The sequence below is a fragment of the Oenanthe melanoleuca genome, chromosome 2 (assembly GCF_029582105.1).
Source record: "Oenanthe melanoleuca isolate GR-GAL-2019-014 chromosome 2, OMel1.0, whole genome shotgun sequence".
Classification (NCBI taxonomy): Eukaryota; Metazoa; Chordata; class Aves; order Passeriformes; family Muscicapidae; genus Oenanthe; species Oenanthe melanoleuca.
In genome coordinates, this window is record NC_079335.1 from 75,463,704 (window position 1) to 75,485,806 (window position 22,103).

The following is a 22,103-nucleotide window of genomic DNA, read 5'->3' on the forward strand; positions in this document are numbered from 1 at the left end:
CCAAGAGTGTCTGCCGTGGTCTTATACCTACATCTGCCTGTTACCACCTGAGGGAGCAGAAATGTGCTGAAGACAGATGTGTGCACAATATCAGAAATCTAAGGGCTCATTAACTCCAGGCTATGTCAAAGCAAATACTCAAAATTGTGAATTTCTACCTCATTATTTGAGTATTTAAGAGGCAGTGTTGAAAATCACCACTCAGAAAGCCTGCAAGATAGCCTCACTCCACATCTACATGATCCTCACCAATGCTGTATCCCCCCATCCTAGTACAGAAATAATGTATGTTCAAAACATCTCACTTTCCCCAATGTTTAGTCAGAGGACTTTTGACTGTCACCAGGAGCTCAGCACTGAAACTCACCTGCAGGAAATCCTCAAGGGGTCTTTTTCTGGGACTTCCCTCAGCTACACCCTCACTGTCCTGAGTTCCCCCTGCCACCCAGAGTAGCTTATGCTTCTCCTTTCCCTGTCACTTGAGTGTTGTCAAAAGCTTACACTTATCAAACAGCAGCAGTAAAAGTTATTCTCTCTTCATGGAGGGTTATCCCTGGGTAAAATGCCAAATGCCAGGCCAGGTCAGGACTTCCACTCATGAATCCTATTACATCACTCCATGGCCCAAATACCTTGGGTAAGCACAGCCTTGTAAAATGTGGATGAAAGCCTGACTGCAAGCTTTAAGAACTTGACTACTCAGCATATCACTTGGCATATGTTTCATTTAAAGAAAACTTTAAAAGATACTGGAACCAGTGAGATCAAATAATTATATTTTAAAGTAAATAATTGTTATGTATTATTGAAATAATTGAAGCATATATTGTAATACAATACTCAGTTTCATTTCCTTTCTCCATGGTCATTCCTTCATCATGTTCTTCTGTTTCTTATCAATAACCAAAAATTCAGGGACATAACTGGTAATCAGACAGTTTTGAGGAAAAATTTAAGCCCAAACTTTCTTTATTTGCCTAATTTCCCATCTGCAAAATGTAAGCAGAAAACATTTGTTTGCTTTTGTCTGCTGTGACTGCACTACAGACTGAAAAATCTTTGCTACAAGACTTACAACAATTCTTTGAGAAGACTTTCTTATTTGGGAGTTCTGAGCCATCACTTCTACAACATATCCTTCTCTTGATGTGATTCAAGGTGTATGTAGCTATGGCTACAGATATATATTGGAAATATTCCACTTGTAATCTGTTAGTCTCATACAGAAATGTGTTGGAAAATGATGATTCTTTAATTAAAATACCTGAACTTTGAAAAAAGGGAGTAAAATCAGACTGATGATTAACTGTCTCTGTAGGAAAGGTACAACATTCTTTTATAATTCCAATTTTAAGCCCTTGTATCTTATTTGAGGGCTTCTTTAATGCCTCGATTTTACAGCAATGCATTGTGCTCTTTAAACAAGACACAAGACAAAAAAAAAAAAGGATCAGAACAACAGGCAAATAAATAGTGACCATAACTAAATTCATTATTGCAAATATTTAAATATTTGTATAGCTCAGCTAGGATACAGAAAATTCTAGTTAAGGGTGATGCAAAAAGGCCTAGCTCTGTATTTCACACTCTTAAAATGATTCAGGTAGAAGCTTTACAATTCTTACCAGAGAGGAGTTTAAATCATTTACTCATTAGAGCTATTCTGAACCTACTCTGGGATTTTTTTCCCCCAGTTTGCATTTCTCTATCTATTTCGATGATCAAAATCACTTCTCTCTGGAGATAAGATAAAAAGCAGTGCTTAAGTTGACAGTACTGTCAAAGAAAAAAACAAAACAAAACAAAAAAAAAGCAAAAAAACCCCAAACAAACAAAAAACAAAAAACAAAAAAAACCACCAAACCACCCCCCCAAAAAAAAAAAAACAAAAAAAAAACAAACAAAAAAAAAACACAGAAAAAAGAAAAAAAATCAGAACTATTAAAGCAAGCAGAGGACATCTGAGTATTTTCCAGGCTGAAGTGTAGTCTGAGCCTTCTTAGGCGAGGATTCTATTCTAAAAATTTGCCTTACTGTTCCACTCCCCAACATCTTTATGTTTATTCATAAATTCTAAAACCTGTGAGGTAAGCAAGCCTTGATATTCATAAAATTCTGAACTTGTGGAATATCAGAGCTAAAATTAAATGCACTTAAATATGGCCTAGATATCCTGTTTAACTCATAAAAACAGAGTTATACATTTCAGAGGAAAAGATTTGCTTAACTTTTGCTGTGTTATCATTTTAGAGATTAATCTACATCTGTTAAAAATCAAATCCAGACCTACATATTGACTATCTAAAATTTGATTGTATTCAATATTCAAGGACTCTTGTCTTCTCCTTAAAATTTCTAAATAAAATACAATCCAAATTATTGATTCTTTCTAAAGATCAAGAGTAGTAAAAATGGCCAAAAAAAATTTTCTATCTTAATCCCAAACAGGACAAAATAAATTATAATAAAAACAAACCAAAAAAACCCCCAAAACACAACAACAATGACAAAAAACAAAAATAAACAAACAAAATCAAAAGAAAGCCAAAAAGATTCCCAGATCCTAATTTTAAATAGTACATGCAGAGTCCTTCCCCATATATAAAAACAGACATCATTGTTATCAACTCACTAAACTAATCCTACTCATACTTTCTTAATGTCCATTAATAGATTGTTCTATTAATTCACCTGCTTTTTTATCTTTTTACTGCCTTTTTTTTTTTTTTCTTTTTTTTTTTTTGGGTATTCATCAACATTTTTTTTCCCTGACACATTCACAAACATATTTTAAAAGACATATTGGTTTTTAAGGTAATTTCCCTCAGTTCCCTTGCACACACATCCTATCTGTGTTTGTCAGTTCTGGTATGAAATAAGCATTAAGAATCAAGCTCTACAATGAATATTTCTTCTCAGTTTTCACCAACTTCATGACTACACCAATAACATAGAGAAGAGACATTACACGGTGCTTTTATGCACAACAATACTGAGGGCATGAAACATAAAAAAGAGCCACTGCAAAATGCAATAAGCTCAGATGCAGGTTTTTTCTCTTTGGTGTTATTTAGATGCCTAAGAGATCCATACAAGCGAGCTTATTAGTGAAAAGGTACTGTAAGAAATACCAGTAAGGAAAGCTGTATCCTAGATATCTTCTTTCTCAGAAATTATTTACTGGAGATAACAATTTTGAACTCTTTTCTTTGTTGACAGCTTAAAGCAACCTTATTGTGACAAAATGAAGAAGCAGATGATGTTGCCCCCTGACTGCTCAGTGGATACATGAGCTACAGATTAAGTCATTCTCCTATTGTATGTTGGTTGAATGCACATTTCCTACCTCCTAAGTGAATGCTCTCTCAAGAGCATCACTCTCTTAAAAAAAAAAAAGAGAAAGCTATTTTGTTTTATGTGGGATCATTAAATATTCATCAGGCCAAAAAAAAGGAGAAAGAAGAAAAACTACAAAGACTCTGGTGGTTAAAACATAAGGAGGGGGTATTCAAAATAAGGAAAGCATTAAAGCTGCATCTGCAGCATCTTGTGCGAGTTTTCTACATACCTCACTGCAAAATGAAAAACATGTAACCTCTCCTCCAGTCACATTTTGCATGGGATGTAACTCTGAACTCTGAAAATGTCACTGACTGGCTTCCGAAAGAGAATTAGGTATATCTACTTTATGATTTCTGACAGTGCTTAGGCATTAATTGGCTCTTAGCTGCTCAGCAGTGTAAAGTTCAGATGCTCTTATGTGCAAGCAGATTGGGGACAGGCTGAGATGACATTTTAGGTACCTATGGAAAAAAAAATCATGCAATCTTACTTTTTTTACAGTTTCAGGGAGGTGCTAATATATTTCATGTGGAATCAGACAAATAAATGCTTGTGGGTGTCTAACCCTCCATGGCTTTCCCTCATTTACTGTAGTAGTGCTGAATTTGATTTGTGTCTGATCTGATTGGGCTCCAGAGACATTGCTACAAGTATCTGTCCAAATTTCGAGGACACCTTGACTCATATTTATAATGTAGGTCAGCAAAAGTTAGGTGTTTACAGGTAAGGGATTCTCAGTATACTTTGAGGAACTTAGTGGTAGATCTCAAGCTGTTAAAAGATATTTGGGAGTCTAGAGACTGACTAGGGTTTTCAAAACCACTTATATGCTCTACACTTACTCATATCAAGGAAAAAAAAATACCCACAAGATGCTTGTAAAACTCTCAGTGCCAAGTTACCTTTAAAAATCTGTGCTGAGAATGTGTTGATGAAAAGCTTCCATGAAGAAGACCCTACTAAAGAGTCTAAAATCTCTGCTGTTGATACATACTGACATGATGCACGCTGTGTCCACAAGACAACACTCAAATCACAGAACACATTTGCAGTGTGAGAGGTGCAGCCTCATACAGTCCTTAATATAGGCAGCCTGGGCAGCAGCAGCACTGGAAATGAACAATCAGGAAATTCCTGCAGGGTAGCTGGTGAGTTAGTGTCCCAAAGTCTCTTGTACTATGCTGCCATAAAAACTGTCCCGTCATCACTGTTACTGTCCCCTTGTGCTCACCAAAGCAAATCGATCAAGGTGGCTAAAATATAAAGCATCCAGATTGCAGTATAGGTATTACTGACCTGCCACAACATCATCTCTACAGTAAATCAGTAGGATGTGCTGGTGCAGTTCTTATCCCTTATCTTTCATTCAAATCAGCAGTTCAAAGATCTCTTATTGCTGTGCAGTGGCCTGAAGAGAGGATTCCTTCTTTACAGCTTGCCAGTTCAATTACTAGCTTCATATGGATTTTGGAATTAAAGGAGCTGATGCCTTGCTACAATCTTTTGATTCAGGCAGACATTGTGACGTCTTGGCACTTCTCGGTCATTTATGTAAGATCTACTTCAGAAGGAAAAGCTAGAATTTGCTTTGCTTATTTCTTACAAAGAAAAGCTGATTTAGGAATTGATTATCCAACATTTTATCTTGCAGCAATTCCTACTACAGCAGTGTCTGAATCTGGGTTGTGTGAAATAAAAACAGCTGTTTACATTTTTTCACTCACTGCCCATCTCTACACAAATGTTAAGAATCCCCTGCTTATTCCCTCTCCGGTATTGCAAACAAAACTATCAAAACCTGTGGTCTAATATATCAGAGTAAATCTATTTTTACTACCCAACCAGGGTAAGATTTTGCCCCCCCTGCACTACAACAGGATGATGTTTGAAAGACTCACAGGATCATTCACTGCTTGAACAACAAGCTGCTATACCTCACTGAATTATGCTCAGTGATTAATATTGATTTAGGACTTAAAACCTGTGAACAAAGGATTCACTGACAATCACATGGAAGAATGATGAAAGAAGCCCAGGACTATCAAGTATCTGTTGAAAACTGTGAAAACTGTGGGAAAGGGTATGGTTTGTGTTCAGGCATAAGGTGATATGGAGTGAAAGCAGCAAGAAGAAGTTGATGAATTTGGACCTACTGAACCAGAGAAGTAGCAAGTAGGGCTGATAATTTGAGCATCTTTGTCTGTATCATCTCTTGCAAGACCATAAATTGTAGGCTTGAGCACTTGAACCTGCCCTTCAGGCATCTTTCTCATCTGAATTCTCTCAAGGCTGTTGAAAATATTGATTACTGCTGCCTTATCGCTAAAAGGACAGCAAAAGTAACGGGGGCTCAGAGGCAAGCTGTAAAAGTGATTGAGACATGAAAAGTTTTCCACATAGAACTTTAAAGATTTAATCTGTTTAATTTAGAAAAGAGACAAAAAGATGTGGCATGATAGAGATGTGTTCAGTAGGGACCAAAGCTAAATCATCTGTTCCTATACACCTTTTATCTTTGAGACTAAAAGGAAAAAATGTTAAAAATAGGAAAAGAAAATGTTTTATAGAATGACATGAGCAATTTAGGCAATGTATAGCCAATATACCTAACAAAATGGAGACTAGAAAAATATTTGACATATATGTGAACCCAAACAACACTCATTTTTATGAGATAGAGAAGCAGTAAATTATGCTTGGATAAAACTTAGTCCTAAATAGGCTGTGACATTATAATCTGCCGAAATGTGAGTTTAACCTTCTCCCAGGCTCTAGTTCTAGAAATTTATAGAGACAAGAGGATAGATAGGTTTCTGAGATGATGAATCTTAGCTACATAATTATCTTATATTTCAGATAAGTTGGGATACTCCTTTAGATCAGAAAAAATGATAAAACTGATGTTTGCTGTACTAACAGCAATAAACACAGATGGAAGATGAAAAATATTTTTGAGGAGATAATCTCCAGTTGTAGGCTTCTTGACCAGATTTTCATTGGATTGTCTTTTAGGATTCATATTATACTTTACCATTTAAAACATCTTTCCCCAAAGCAAGATGTGGATGGTTAGCTGAAATTACACCTCTGAGAGTACCAGCAGCAATATTCTCCATCAATCCTGGTGCAGGATGGTATGTCAGGTAATCCTTTGGTTGGAGGTCCTCTTGCCTACTCCTTGCTGTTTCCTTTTTCCCTCAAGACTGCTCCATAGGAATACTGATATTCATACTTATGCATGAATACCCTTTAAGCTTCTTATGAAGAGAAAAGAACAGTCCTGAAGTTTTGTTAACAGAAATAATAGCTGCCTCTTTATCAGTGTCAACTTAAATCGAGTCCAAGGCAGTATTAAAGGTGTCGATTTCTCTCCAGCAGCTCTTGAAGTGAAAGCTGAACAGTCTACAAAGATTTTCCTCTTCCTCTGCTGTCATTCTTTACTTTCACACCTGCCTGAAGTCAACTCCCCTTCTATTTCCAGTCCTTGCCTCTCTAATTCTCAATGATCTAACTTTACTGCTGGCTTCTGCACAAAAGGTGCTCAGACATAACTAGCAAGTAAGGATGTCTAGACATTGAAATTTTACTGTGATATTTCAGATAGTTTTTGGATTTTCACTTCATCCTGCATCATTCCAGAAAAAAAAAAAAAAAAAAAAAAAAAGCACTCCAGAAAACAATAGTGGCACTGCCGAGTTTTTAGCAAAGAGAACAATTTGTTTCATTTCCATTGGTCTTCTTCCTACTTAGTTATGACCTGTTTAGCTTGCAGGCTGACTAGCTTATCTGGAAAGCATGACAACTTGTCTTGTCATCACCTATATGAAAGAGAAATCAGGGAGCAGGCAAATGCACCATGTTCCAAGCTTCAGAAAACACTGCCTTGCCTATGGGTTCCATGCCAGCCAGTGCTTGGCTTGTCAGGGTGATAGAAAGAATGCTCCTTTACTAATACAGGAACCGCCTGTTTAATTTCCCAGTCACCAGCTAACCTGTGGGATGACTCACTAGGCAGCCATCTGTGTTTCATAAAGAGTTTTAAGAGACTTACATGTTTGCACCTTTCCATTGTACAGAAACTTAGTGAAAAGGTTTTGATCAGCTCTATCAGGATACTTGTTGAGAAAAAGCTGGGGGGATGCCAGATTCCTGTTCCCACAAGGGAACCTTTCTGTGAAGGTTCCCTAGTTAGGAAAAACCTACAGTGTGCAGGATAGATATTGGATTGGATTGCTCATCTATGCTGTTCCTTACCACAAACAAGGAGAACTGTTAAGTACCTAGGACTCATTAAATCCAAGGCTGGCAGACAGATACACCTACTAATTGGCTGACATTCCATTTAAAGATATTCTTGTATATGCTGTTCCTTAGACTGCAGATATTTTTAAACCTCTGGTTTATGTAGACTTTCTTTTCTTAAGGTATTATTTTTATCTGCAGTGTCCTTGCTGTAGACTTTAAGTCTTGTGGGATTCTCTAAGCAGAGAATAATTTGTCCTTAACAGTATGTTTGTGATCAGTGATCCTTCTCTTAATTCTTGTTAAGCCAGATTCTCATGAACACTTTTCTTATCACTCCAGGCCTTCCTAGGATTACATCTAATTTGCCACACAGAGTTATTTCTGCACACAGAATTAAAGCCTTTAATCATATTTGGTTTAGTGACTCCCATTTGCTTAGTAATCTTGAGACTATTTTGCATTCTCTTTCACCCTCCTCTAGGGCTGATGATGACTTGATTGATTCACACAATCCATCAGCCACTGATTTCTTAGACTTCTTAAATTTCTTAGTAGGGAATATCAGTCATGTCTGCTTTTTATTTTTATTGTTTTCGTTTATGACAGAGTAAAACACAAGAATGGGTGACTAGAACACTAAATATTCACTCACTTTCTGTGCAGAATATCCATTAAAATCCATTTAAAATTTGGCTTGTTATTATTACCTGCAGTGTTTTTATGAGAAGATGGGTAGAACATGATTACTTGTCATAAATGAAGAGCTGCCTTGTGCCAGTGAAACCTTGAACTTGTTTCTTCTCTGAAAAATTATAAATAGAACTGAGTGTATAAGAAAACACTTCAGTGGCTGAAAAGCAACTTTATATGAAATTATATTTACAGCCATGCAGGCATTAGCTTGAAAAGCAGCTTTTATAAAACATATTTAATGTTTACAGTCGTTCAGTGGCTGAGAACAGTAATACTTTTAAAATATGTTTAATGTTTAATACCACTTGGTGGACCAAAGAACAGCTCTTACTGAAAAGGTGTTTAGTGTGCAGAGTAATTATGTGGTAAGAAAAAGCAACTTCTTTTTAAATTTTATCATTTACAGCTGATCTGTGGGTGCTAAAACAACTATCAATACAACATGTTTACAGATATTGCCTGCCTATATAAAAACTATTTCTACATTTTTCAATACTACACTTACATATGTTACTTTTTTTCTTGCATCAACTGTAAAATTAACAAAAACAAAACAAAACAAAACAAAACAAACAAAAAAAAAACAAACAAAGAAAACAAACAAAACAAAACAAAACAAAACAAAAAAACCCCTCATAATCCTAACAACTCTAATGAAATATATCTTGAACCTAAAAGTGTTTATGAAAATAGGAAAACTGGACCAATAATTATTAAGCTTCTCCTTATATATGAAAAGAGCTAATAATCAATACCAATGAAACTACCAACAATATTTAGAATATATGTTTAGAACAAATACCCTAATTTTAATAATGAAGGAATTGTTTGCCTACCTAAAAGAGATTAGGTTGTATCAAAAGATGCATATGATAAAATATAATATTTGATTTATGCTACTGAGCTGCAGTAAAGTCAGTGTGTGGATAGAAACACAGTGGTTTTAACTGCTGTGACGTGGGTTCTTAGCTTTGTCCACTTACATTTAAACACAATCACACAGAGAATCACAGAGTGGTCAGGCTGGAAGGGACCACAGTGGGCCATTTGGTCCAACATGCCTGCTCAAGCAAGGTCATCCTAGAGCACATGGCACAGGATTGTGTCCAGATGGTTCTTGAGTGAGGAAGACTCCACAACCCCTCTGGGCTATCTGTTCCAGCGCTCATTCACCTCACGCTCAGGTGGAACTTTCTGTGCATGCATTTCTGCCTGTTGCCTCTTGCCCTACTACCTGTCCCCAATAAGAAGAGGCTGGCTCCATCCTCCTGACACACTGCTTACCAACACTGATCAGGTCTCTTCCCTGTCATCTCTTCTGAAGGCTGAGCAGCCTGAGCTCCCCCAGAGGTTCCTCATAAGAGAGATACTCCAGCGCCATAATCCTCTGTGCTACCCTCCATTGGACCTGCTCCATGTCTCTGTTGAACTGAGGAGCCCAGAGCTGGAGAGAGCACTCCACCTGTTCCTCCCCAGGAACAGAAACACGTCCCTCAATCTGCAGGAATGTTGTTCCTAATGCACCCCAGGATGTCATGGGCTTTCTTGGACAAAAGGACACACTGCTGCCTCATGGAGAGCTTGTTGTCCACCAGGATGCCTAGGTCCTTCTCTGCAGAGCTGCTTACCAGCATGTCATCCCCCAGCCTGTGCTGGTCCATGGGATTATCCTTCCCCAGTGGCAGGACCCCGCATTTGCCTTTGTTGAATCTCAGGCAGTTCTTCTCTGCCCTTCTGTATCTCTCCACCCTGCTGGGGTCCCTCTGAAGGGCTGCACAGCCCTCTGAGGTATCAGCCACTCCTCCCAGCTTTGTGCCATCAGGGAACTTGCTGAGGAGGCACCTTCCCCTTCATTCAAGTCATTGGTGAAGAAGTACTGGACCCAGTATTGAATCTTGGGGGACACCAATGACAGCTCTCTAGCTAGGACCTGTACCACTGATTATGATCCTCTAGGATCTGCCATTTGGCCAGTTCTCAATGCACTTCAATGTCCACTCATTTAATTCCCATCTCCTGAGTTTGCCTATGAGGATATCACTAGTGTCCAAAGTCTTGCTGAAATCATGGTAAAAATATCCCGTGTAGGCTTAGATATATATGAGAAGTAAGAATCAAATGCTTTTAAATGGATTCAGCACTAATGCTGACATTTTGGGACTTTAAGAATAGCTAACAGAAAACAGCTATCCAGAGTCTCTTTTAACAGCCAAAGTTTCAGTTTTGCTGAGAATTTGGCCGTTTGTGTTTGTATAGTCCTATCTCTGATAGTTTTAATTTTTCATAGATTCTCCCACCTGAGAGCATTTGCCAAATGTCTTAGTTTCACCGACAATATCCAACAGCCAGGGTGTATGAAAGGAAACTCACAGTATGGCAACAACCATTATCCTTTAACTAATCAAGTCTTGATTTTCTACAATATTTTTTCCCTCTCTTTTGATCTCTTTTTTTTTTTTCCTGGCTCTCGCTTACCCCATAACCTCACTGCCTAGGTTGGCCAGTGATCTATCATAAAGAAACACCTTTCAAAAGCTTTAATTGGCTACTTGTAATATTCTCTCAATATCTTAGTGTTTTGGGTTTTTTTAATACTTTTTTATTTTGTTTTAAATTTTGTGCAATGTTCTGTATAAAGGTAAAAACAGTCTTTGAGAAAAGGCTAAGCAGCCCTAACTGGCTTTCCCTTCTGCTCCTCCCTTAAAACTCATTTTCCTACACAGTGGTCATAAAAGTTATTCTGATGATCAGTGCAGTCGATGTATTTTTTCAAAATTAAAACAAAAAGAGAATTAGAAAGACAAGAGCTGTAATTTAAAAAAAAAAAAAAAAAAAAAAAAAGTAGTTCTTATTGGGAAACCACTGTACCATCAATTGCAATGAGTTAACTGCCACCTGACATAGCCCCAGGAAAGGGTATGGGAAAACAGTGATGGAACACGAACTTTTCTGAAATGTGGTCCAAATGACCCAGGGCATCTGGTCTGACCCATGTGATGGATGAAATTTGTACACTGTAATAAAGCACCAAATTAGAGAACATGTGGATACAATCCTGTAAGGTCCTGTATGCAGTACATTTTTCTGAAGGGAAGTTGCTCTTTACAAAACCCTTTAAAACTGTTGAGTGCATCAGTGAGTATATGGCTCAAGATTACTAGTATAGTCAAGAGTATCTAAATTTCAAAAAAGCTTTCAGCAAGGTTACTGAGCAAAGACTTTTAAAATAGAGGGGGGAAAAAAAGGAAGTTTAAGACATGGCAGTTTTACCTAAAATAATCCAAATAAAAAGAGATCTAAAACAGTAGGAATCAATTGCCAGTCTTTCTTTATGAGACAGGGGCTGCCACTGGCATCTTTCTTGGATCTGAACCCATAGGTTGCCAATAAAAGAGAATATATGAACAGGTGACAGCTTGACAAAATGAAAGCTTCGCTGGAAAGTGCTACAGGGAAGTCTTAACATAGCATGAAACTGAGAATACGGAACTTCACATGTAGAAACACAAAGAGGCATCAGAAAAAGTAACTTATCAGTACTTCTTCAGAGGTGGGTAGTAGCTCCATTGCCTATTAATTCTTGATCTTGGTATCACTACAGAAAATCCTCCAAAGTTTTTCATCTTAATGATCAACAGCAGACAAAAAAAATAAAATTATCAATGGGAACAATTAAACAAGGAAAATTGGATAAAAATAAAACATATTAAAAATGTTTGTATCTTGAATATGACATGCAATTCCCATCATTTTCTCTAAGGACTTTATAGCACCAGAAAAAAACATGGAGACCAGGCTGGAGCTGGAAGGGCTGCAGACAGTGGCTGCAGACAAATTGTGCTGTCAGTTACTGTCCATGAGCATGCATAATGCCATTCAAAAGTACCTGTGGTCTCAATGGGTTCCCAAAGTAATATCTTCTGCAACAGGCAAGGTAAGCTTTTGGAAGCCCTTAAAAATATATCGCCAACAGCTATGAATCTATATCAAAGGCAGGCTCATTCAGCATTTGCCTTACAGTCCTTCCTTCCCCAGCCTCTGCTCACTGTAAGTTTCAGACTAAATTCAGCCACACAGTGCTAAGCTGGGCCAAACCAGAGTGCAGGTTATTACCCACCAATTCACCAAATTAGTTTTCTAGCTATTGTAATTTTTGCAGATGAAACTATATAGATGGATATATTAAAGATATGTTCTATTTGTGGATGTGTATATATATGCTCCATTGTCAATGTTTAAATATAAGCCAATACTTAAATAAAAGACAATTAAGCATTCACTCCAGAAGGAAAACTGCCAGAAAATTTATAGAGACTATTTTCACACTGACAGTACCATGGGAAGCAAATCCATAACACTCTTCAGGTATCTGCTTTGCACAACTGAGGGACGCAGTAAAAATAACCTGATATCCACTTTGTATTATCATTGACCATTTTAGTCTGCCATGGTGATCTGGAGTTTTTAGAGTCCCCTCTAATCAATAAAGAGGTAATGTAGTAGAAAAGTATGAAATGAAATTGTGTAGGAAAAACATATGGCATCTGTATATTATGGAATTGATGGGTTTAGTACAGCCCAAGCTGGTCTGTCTATAAGCATAGAGGAATAATGCAAAGACCTTAGAAAACAATTAGGAGACGGTGACAATGGAAGTTATAAATTTTTTGTTAAAATCAGCATATTCAGTGAAAGAAATGTGTATGGAAGTGAATGAATTCCTGTGCACATTTTTTTGTATAAATATAATAAAAATATAATAATATCTTCCCTTGAATGTGTGCTTAATGTTGCTATGTCCCCATTCTCAGTCATCTGGACTGATAGCTTTAATAAGGGGATAACCTTGGTTTAAACTCAGCTATATTTGCGTGCTTACGTCAACTATACTGCAACAGAAGCTGGCACAGCTGCCAGCAGCAGCAACACAGTTGATTAAACTATACTTAAGGAAAACATATTTTGTTAATACAAACTTACAAATGGGGATATTATGCCACCCTTTTCAGTTCTCATAGATAAATGCCCATTTCTGATTCATTCTGCATTTTGGAACTTATATGATATCAAGAAAATATTTTCAAATAAAGGTATTCATAAAACCAATTCAATATCATGAAAAAACAACCAAAGAAACAAAAGCAACAACAACAAAACAAACCACAAAAAAGACACCAACATTAGGAGTCCAGCTCTTAAGCATTTATAAGTCTCTTACTGGGCATAAGATAGCAGCATAGCAATCTCTGTTCTTAAAATATTAGTTCTGTATCGTAATCTGACTCCATCTGCTGAGTTTTTCTGCAGAGAATTTCAAATTATTGTCCTTTAAAAAAAAAAATCTTCCCTATAAAGTACTCTGCACCCCATTTATCATGTGAGCAATACAGTGTCAACTCTGGAGGCACTGATATCCCTCCACTACAGGGCGGAAACTGTGCCCACTTCAAAACTATCAGAAACACTGAAAATCACAGACGGATACAGCAGCCTGCATGTCACAACTGTTGGTAACCCAAGGGGCTTTCCAAGAGAAGATCTTTCTTGTTTATGGCTGTGATTGACTTTCCATCATACAAGACCAGATTACAGTGCATGTATAGAAAAAGCAAGGCTGGATGTCCGTTCAAACTTTGGCATGAAATAGGTTTTGCATCCTAGCTTTTAGTGGGTAAACGTGCTTCTTGCATTTTTTCTTACAAGCATATGAAGGAATTTGGCTCCTGGTAAGGAAGGCACCTTAAAATAGTCCTAAAACTATCTCTTCAGAAAAAAAAAAATATATATATTCAGTGCCACTGTCTTTTTCATTGAGTGGTATTGATTAAAAGGAAAAACAAACCAACAGTAGAGTATCGAAATTGGTAAAGAAAATTCAATCTGACCCTCAATGCGAATTTGAAGGGAAAAAGTAAACTTCCACCTACCACATGCATGGAGAGTAACACAAGTTCTAAGAAAATCTACTGTGATAAACATGGCTATGACAGGTATATTGAAGTAACACCTCTGTGCAGAAAACCAGATCTTGAGAATGAATTTTCAATTTTTTTGCACTTTTTCCAGTAAAAAATTGCCAAGATCCAGTTTATGTAAAAATGTATTGTAACACGGTAACTGCAACCCTGTTTCCAGAGATGTACGCCGTGGTATTATTTCAGCCTTCTCAGATTTAGCAACATCAATCATTAGGAAGTCCAGTGACATTACAATACTGAGAACCATGTAGCCATGACAATTTCTGAAAAGTACCATTGCTAATGATATTGCCAATAACCTTGGGATAAAGCACCAAACTGGGTAAACCTTTGCATACAAATGTCATGAAACAATAAAGGACTGCAAGACACTAGACACAAAAGCTTTTCATGTTCACATAAGAGACTAGTCAGGGTGAAAAAAGTAGTATTTCAGTGAATTTCCCACAACTTCCCAAGAAATATGTTCATGAGCACAGTTTATAATCAATACTGTGTAAAACTATAGTAAGTGAAATTTGGAACATTTGGTAATTAAAAAGTGGCAACTAGAAAATGAAAATGTTAAAAAAAAAATAGATGAGAGGAAGAGTTTATCTGGGTTTTTTCCTAAGCCAAGACAACCATATGCTGCACCAGCTGAAAAATCAAAGTGATTTTCAGTGTCAGCCTCAGGCACTGGTAGGTCTAAGCATCTCTATAGGTGCAACTAAATGGTACTGAAGATTGAAAGGAGTAGTTTTAGATCCTCTGAGAAATTTGTGCTTGCATAAGGAATGAAAAACAGATAAGAGAGAACGAGAGAATAGCAAGACCTACATCAGAGAAGGCACAATGTCCCGGCACACACACACAGAGGACAAGGCATTTCTGGATATTTTTGCTGCAAGATAACCTAACAGCAAAACTTCTTATCTGTTTTAGTGCCATTAATTAAAATTTAGGCTTCCATTTAGGGAACTCTTTCCTTGCTTTGCCTTTTCTGATTAATGTTCATCCATCTTTAATTTGTTTTATAGAGGAAAAAATCCCAACTGTTATGAATAAGCCTTCTAGATATAGTGAATGTGACTAAAATGTGAATAAAAAAGAGACCAAGAAGATCCATTTTGCCATGGCATCTACTTTTGTTTTTCTAAAGGAGAATAAACTGAAAGGCATTTCTTTTATAATTCTGTATGCATGACACACCATGCTCTGTTGTATCTCATTTAGTCATGCAACTCTTCATCCATGTAAAAGCCATAATGTATGGCACACCTTGAAAAGAATTTCATATGAAGTAAAAGCTCTGTTAGCATTCAATCTTCTGCTGCACACACATATTAAAGAAAATAATAAAGAAAGATTGGGGAGAACAACAGAATAAGGGAATTTTCACAGGCAATTCAATGCAGACACTGTGTTTTGCTGTACAAACACCATCACTGATTCTCATTTTTTCTTTCTGATCAGGTTTTAAAAACAGTTTTGTAACCAACCATAGGTTCACTGGTGAGAAATCTTATTCTGAATTTGCCACAGACACAGGTGTCAAAATGTAACAAATGGTTTTCATCTATACATGGTGCAACTATAAGTGATATTATTATGTATTACATTAGGGGAAGCAAGACTGCACCTGTATTGTGAATCTATAAACTCCTGTGTGAACTCCTATAGTGAATGCTTATGTACACCTCTATAAGATTAACATGATCATCTCTACATGTTTACTCACATCACATTCTATCACATTCTTCTAATCTTTATCACAAAATTTAAAACATTACCATATTAATTCTATGTAGCAACCTGTGGAGGTATCTAGTCACCTCCCAGATTGACTTTAAAAATATCAACATCTGAGGTGCATAGCTGAAGGGGAACAGTATCCCTCTGATACTTGAAACTCAGAAAACTTTCAAAACTGTTAACAACTACCAGGAGTATTAAATGGTTGGCTCTGGCTTTTGAAATACTGGGAAAAGACAGTTTATGAGAGAGACAAGGGCAATGAGCTAGAACTAGCACTGGGAAGGTAAAGGACTCCCAGCCCAGAACAAATTAATTTCTGGTGCCTGTAGGGAAACCCAAAATGCCATCTGGCAGCAGGACACAAGCCCTGTGCTTGTGTTGCAAACACACTGCTCAGGATCACTTCAGAATCAGCCATCAGGGAGAGACCAGAGGGGCCCATTAATCTGTTCTCCTGCTCCAAAGCAGGATCAATGTTCTTTATGTAATTTCTAGCAAATATCCATCGTGTTGTGAAAATTCTTAATGCAAAAATCTATTCCAGTACTTCAGTATCATTACTGCAGTACACCTTTCATTGAAAAGAAAATGACTCTGTCCTCTGTAGGCCAGGTTTTTGAAAACTTACCATGTTCCCAGGCAATTTTTTTTTTTTTTTGTAACTCAAGAGTCTGATGCACTAAAGATTTTCTTGGAAATTAGGTTTTTGACGACTTGAGACACTCTTGCAGACTCTAATCCTTGCATTGTGACCAAGGCAAGGGCAAATAACAGGACTTGAATAAAGACTTGCCCTCTAATGCATAATTTGGAGATCATGCAAATGCTGTAGGAGTTTAAGAGCCCCAAAGACAAAACCAAGTAAATGGCAAGATCCTTTACAGCAAACAGGCAGTCTAATTTTGTACAGCAAACAGCAAATATAAACAAGGGAGAGAGGGGAATGCACCACATCATGTGGAATAACAGGTTTAGGGTTAGGGAGAGCCCCTGGACCTTACCATACCTTCCTTGAATACTCTTTTTTTATAACTCATCTTACCCTCAGAAACTTAACATCACAGGCACTCATATTGCAGGAGGATAAGTTGCTAAATAAGCAGAAAAAGCTAAAACAAAACTGTAATTTGTAAACCTAGGCACAGAATATTAGAAACATTTCTTATAATAAGTATTAAAAGTTGTTTTGGTTTTTTTTGTTTCATCCTTCTCTTTCTTTCCTCAGCAAGAACAGTACATTGAGACAATTAAGTAATAAGCAATTAGTTATCAAGCATTTACAGCTTCTTACTCACCCACTGGAGACATTTCTGGGACACTGGCAACATAAGGCCCATCCAGAAATTTTGGCTCATTATCATTAATGTCCTGCACTTTGATGATGAACTCTGATTCAGGCTCTAGTGGTTTCTTGGTGTCAACATCCACAGCCTGAGCCCGGAGTGTGTAGAAAGGTTTTTCTTCTCGATCTAGGCTCCTTATGGCATGAATATCTCCCGTGGTCTCATCGATGGTGAAAACCGTGCCAGCACCATCTCCTGAAAGGGTGTATTTAACAGTGCCAACTCCCTTGTCCAAGTCAGAATGAAGCTTGAGAAGAAAAAGAAAAGCAAAGGAAGGACAAAAACATTAATAGCTTTTCGGCCATAGGCTAGTCAGCAATTTTTTTTTTTTTCCATGTAATAAAAGACTTTGGAGGAACCAATTTCTTAAGTCCTTAACTGCCTCTAAGGGCATGGAAAAAATGTTATGCAAGACTTTTACCCCTACTAGTACAGCACAGGCTTTCTGCAGTTCAGTAACTAAAACTGCAATGAAGCATGGCTTCACATTTGTTATAAACTGAGATTTAAGACCAAGGACATAAAATCACCCATAGCCACATCAAACAAATGTGAGATGACATGAAAGAGTGTCAGAAGCTTTCACAGGCATTTAGTTTCCAGAATAGAAAAAGGGAGATATCTAATTATTTCAAGAGCAAGACCTTGATGGCATCTGAAACTCAAACTTGGTTTAAAAAAAAAAGAAAATATGCACCTCATGATTATAGTAAATGCTAAACAGAACTAAAAATTCTGCCTTTTGCACTAATATTTATCAATTACTTTTGTCTTTTCTGAGTTAATCGCACTGCAGACTGTGAATCTAGGAGTTTCTTGCTCATTTTGAAAGACTACAGAACTCAATATTTTCTACCTTAAATACCAATATACACATTTTCCAGGCTATTACTCTGATGAATCGCTAGTTAAAATTTAAAATAAAAAAAAAAACAAAAAAACCCCAAAATTTCAATTCAACTTCTTGAATGTTTTTTTCTCTTTAATCAGTGTCTATTCTGCAAAAAAAAGTAGCCTTAAATATTATTATAAATGCAGGATTTTTTAAAATCCAAATATAGTATGATGAACTTCTTTCTCAGATGCCTTTACCTGCTCCATACTCATCCTTTAAATACATTTAAAAGCTTTAAAAAGTTACACAAGGTTACATCACTGATGCTGAAATAGTTTTTAAAATATTCATCCACTTTTCCCATCTAATGAGGACTAAAAAGATCTCCTATAATGGACACCAGTCAGAATGGAGTTTGCAAGAATGAATTCCCTTAAGCTGAATTGTAAAGCGATTATGGATATAGACTTTATTTACATGATGTACTGCTCAAGGTGAAACACAATAGAGGAAACATGGGACATGAAAGGAGATTATGTATAAAATGAATTACTCAGAAACTAAATGGTTTTGGTAATGGGGCAAGAAGCTAAGCTACAGAAAAGGAGTTAAAGGCAATTACTAACATTTATAGCTATTGACTTGAAATTGAAAATAGGTCCTTGTGACTGTGGAAAAGGTCATGGTTTGTGGCACAGAGTGAACACAAACATAGTCTCTTCTTTGTCTACTTTTTCATCTCATCATTCTTGCTCAGTGAATATACTAAATTCTGATCTTTTATCTAGCTGCCCCCCACATGTGATTTTAAATTATCTCACCAGTCCAAACTAAAACATTTTATTTCTGAGGTGTTAAATATTTCCTTGCTTGCAAAATGAAAAGATAACACAGTCTGAGATAATTAATGTCTATTTCTTCCTCATCATTTTCATTTAAATGGCTCAAAACTTCCTGCTGTTTCATTCTATTCTGCTCAGCAAAAACTTGGTATTTTCCTTCCATTATCATTTAGAGGCTTACAGATACACATCAAGAGAAAAAAAGAATCAAAATGATGATGAGAAATCTTGAAGGAAAAAAACGTTAGAACTTTTTAGAGGGAACCAGACAATTGTTTTAGTAGTGTCCCTATATTAAATAAAATTTGTTTGGACTTCATTGTGAAGACTGCCTTACTCCTGGAAAAATAATAAAAAAAGGGTAAAATAATAAAGTGGTAAAATAATGCAGTTACGAAGCGGGAATTTGTAAACAGGGAAGTGTGACAAGATTACTCCCATCTCCTGTCATTGGATTTGGCACTAAAGCTGAGATGGTTGAGTGTGTTTCTGATTGCCAGCTGTAGGGTTTATGTTCAACTAGTAACAAATCAGGCTGCATTGCATGTCTTATCTGAGCCTTTGGATTATATTAGAGAGAATCAATTACAGTTGCTTTCCTAGCTGGAGAAAAAGCAGGAAAAGCAAGGGCTCCCCAGACAAAGGAAAACTGAAGTACAAGGACAAGACTAAACATAGTTTTTGTTCTCAAATGTATTGGAGAAAGAACAGTTTACAACTGGCAGGATTCTACAGTTGCAGATGTATTCACTGTATTCACCATGACCTCTTCACAAGTATCACTCAGCTAGGACAACCTAGGAACCATTCCCCCTATTTAAGCAGAGTTGCTATGCTCTGCATTAGCTGAGATGTGTCACATTGTATTTATTCACCAAATCTTCTGATTTTGACATGGGCTTCCTAGGTGACATGGCTGGACAATTAGCAAATGCATGCTCATTTGTAACCCACGCTGAGCTATGCAATTTGTGGGGCAATTCAACATTTCACAGTGTCAAATTACTGCAGGGGAACAGCTGATTGATTAATCTAAAATAAACTGAATTCTCCAACAATAAAGGAATGCAAAACTTAGATTCAGATGCAAGGATGAAGAGAAAGAAGTTAGCATTGGTGCACTTACAACACTAGGAAATAATTCTGACTTTCAATGCCTGAAATTTTCCAGAAAGCAGTTTAGGCTAACGAATAAGTGCTTGGTACTCTGTCTTGATTAATGTGCTACAAGCTGTACTGCACTGGAAGAAAAGATTTTTTTTTTTTTTTTTTTTTTTTTTTTTGGTGCTGAAAGAAACACAGAAGATTTGTGAAAGACTAGTTTTTCTGACTCTGTGACCACAGCAGCTTTCATTTGTATCAGATTTCTCCTTCTTGCTTGCATTTGTTTTCTAATTCTTGGTCTTCCACTATTTCAGCAAAATTAAAGGGCAAGAGAAAAAGTGCTCAGATATTACCTACTTCCCTCCCCACAATGTGTTTAAACTTCAGAATCACCCGAATTTACTGCAACAAGGTTGTACAAATGATTGTACTCACACAGGTTATCTTAATTTTATGTCTTCCCTATAAATCCTGAATATTAAAAGTGCAGAAGAGGTTCGGAAATGTGAGGGATTCATTTCTACCTTTGCTGAAACCTGCACTTTTAGTCTCACTATGTTAGTAACACAGCTTAGTGTCAGATCTTTGGGCAAATGTGCCCCAAGTGTAAAACTAATAATTTTTTTTCAGCAAAACTCTGTTAGTGCAGAAAATAAAGAATATTTTTCCACAATGGCAGAAAAAGACATATAATTCCATAATTCTTTCTAATGTGTACAAACAATAACACATGTGGCAAAGGAAATGACTGATTTAAAAAAAAAAATAATAAGATATAGACTACTGTGAGATATATTGCATAAATCTGTGCAGAAATTGTGACAGTGTTTTTGAATCATTTCCAGTACCAGATGCCAGACTGAGGCAGTTTACAAGTCAATGTGATCTAGCAATCTGCTTCAGCCTGTAACAAGCTGAATGCTTGTTTGCTTCAGAGAGGATGAAAAAGTTGGTAGCAACTCACTACTAGCACATCTGGGACAAATAATTTATTCAGTTCTTCTGACAGTTTCTAACAAGAAGTATGATTGTTTGTGTTTTAGCAATAAATTAAGATCTTACTCTTCAATAACTCAGTGTTATCAGCTCTGTGCCGCTTCAAGAATTCATAAACCTGCACAAATAATTTCAAATCACATGAAAGACCAGGAAATGCATTAGGCAATGCACTTCAAGAAGGAGTCTATACTCCTAGTTAAGTTGAGTATTGCAGGAGTATGGATCAGATGCATTTGTTCCTCAGTATGCTATGATGCTGATTTTATCTTCAGTATCCTATTCATCTGATCCTCAACTGTTCTTCTTCTTTTCCTTCAATACTTTAATAATACTTCTATTAATGCAATCATTTTGAAAGTCAAATGTGTAAATTCACACATATAGGTAAAAAAAATTGGAAGCAAAAGCATTAAAAATTGCAGGATGGTATACTTTAAAATGAAGTAATCACTAAAACCCCACAAATCATGCAATAACAAGGGCTATGACATCTGCCAGTATTGCTATGATCTTAATTTCACAGCAACACAGACATTGAAAAGTTGTTGTATGCATTAACTTCCCTTTCTGCATTTCTCATCTTTATAAAATGAAAAAAAAAAACAAAAAAAAAACAAACATAGGGAATGAAGTAAAAATGTTTTAAATGTCAAGGAATGCTAAAAATCCCTAAATTTATATATTTAGCCTATGATACACTCTGGGATTATGAGTCTTATTCCACTGCAAATTTCACAGGCTGAAAAAAATAAATTACTGTTCAATTTATTTATTACTAGTAAATCAATTTACATGCTATATTTAAATATAGCAGTGTATATCTAGACTGAAAAAAATAATAAAAGTTCCAGGCCATTAACCATTCCTTGCCTGCACAACAGTATTAGTTTTACATCCCACATCTGTATGTTTATATCATTTTTCTTTATGCATTATATTTTAGGATTTTACTCCATTATTTTTTCTTCCTGCATCTACTCCCTAG

General features: G+C 36.5%; 1 protein-coding gene across 3 annotated transcripts in view; it reads right to left on the reverse strand.

The window, feature by feature from the left end:
- CDH12 (cadherin 12) overlaps positions 1 to 22,103 on the reverse strand; it is a 519,546-nt gene that overhangs the window by 102,900 nt on the left and 394,543 nt on the right. For all 3 annotated transcript variants that reach the window (XM_056485304.1, XM_056485303.1, XM_056485302.1), the window contains one exon: positions 17,291 to 17,585. In XM_056485304.1, coding sequence (XP_056341279.1) covers positions 17,291 to 17,585 — 295 coding nt within the window. The remainder of the gene's footprint in view (positions 1 to 17,290; positions 17,586 to 22,103) is intronic.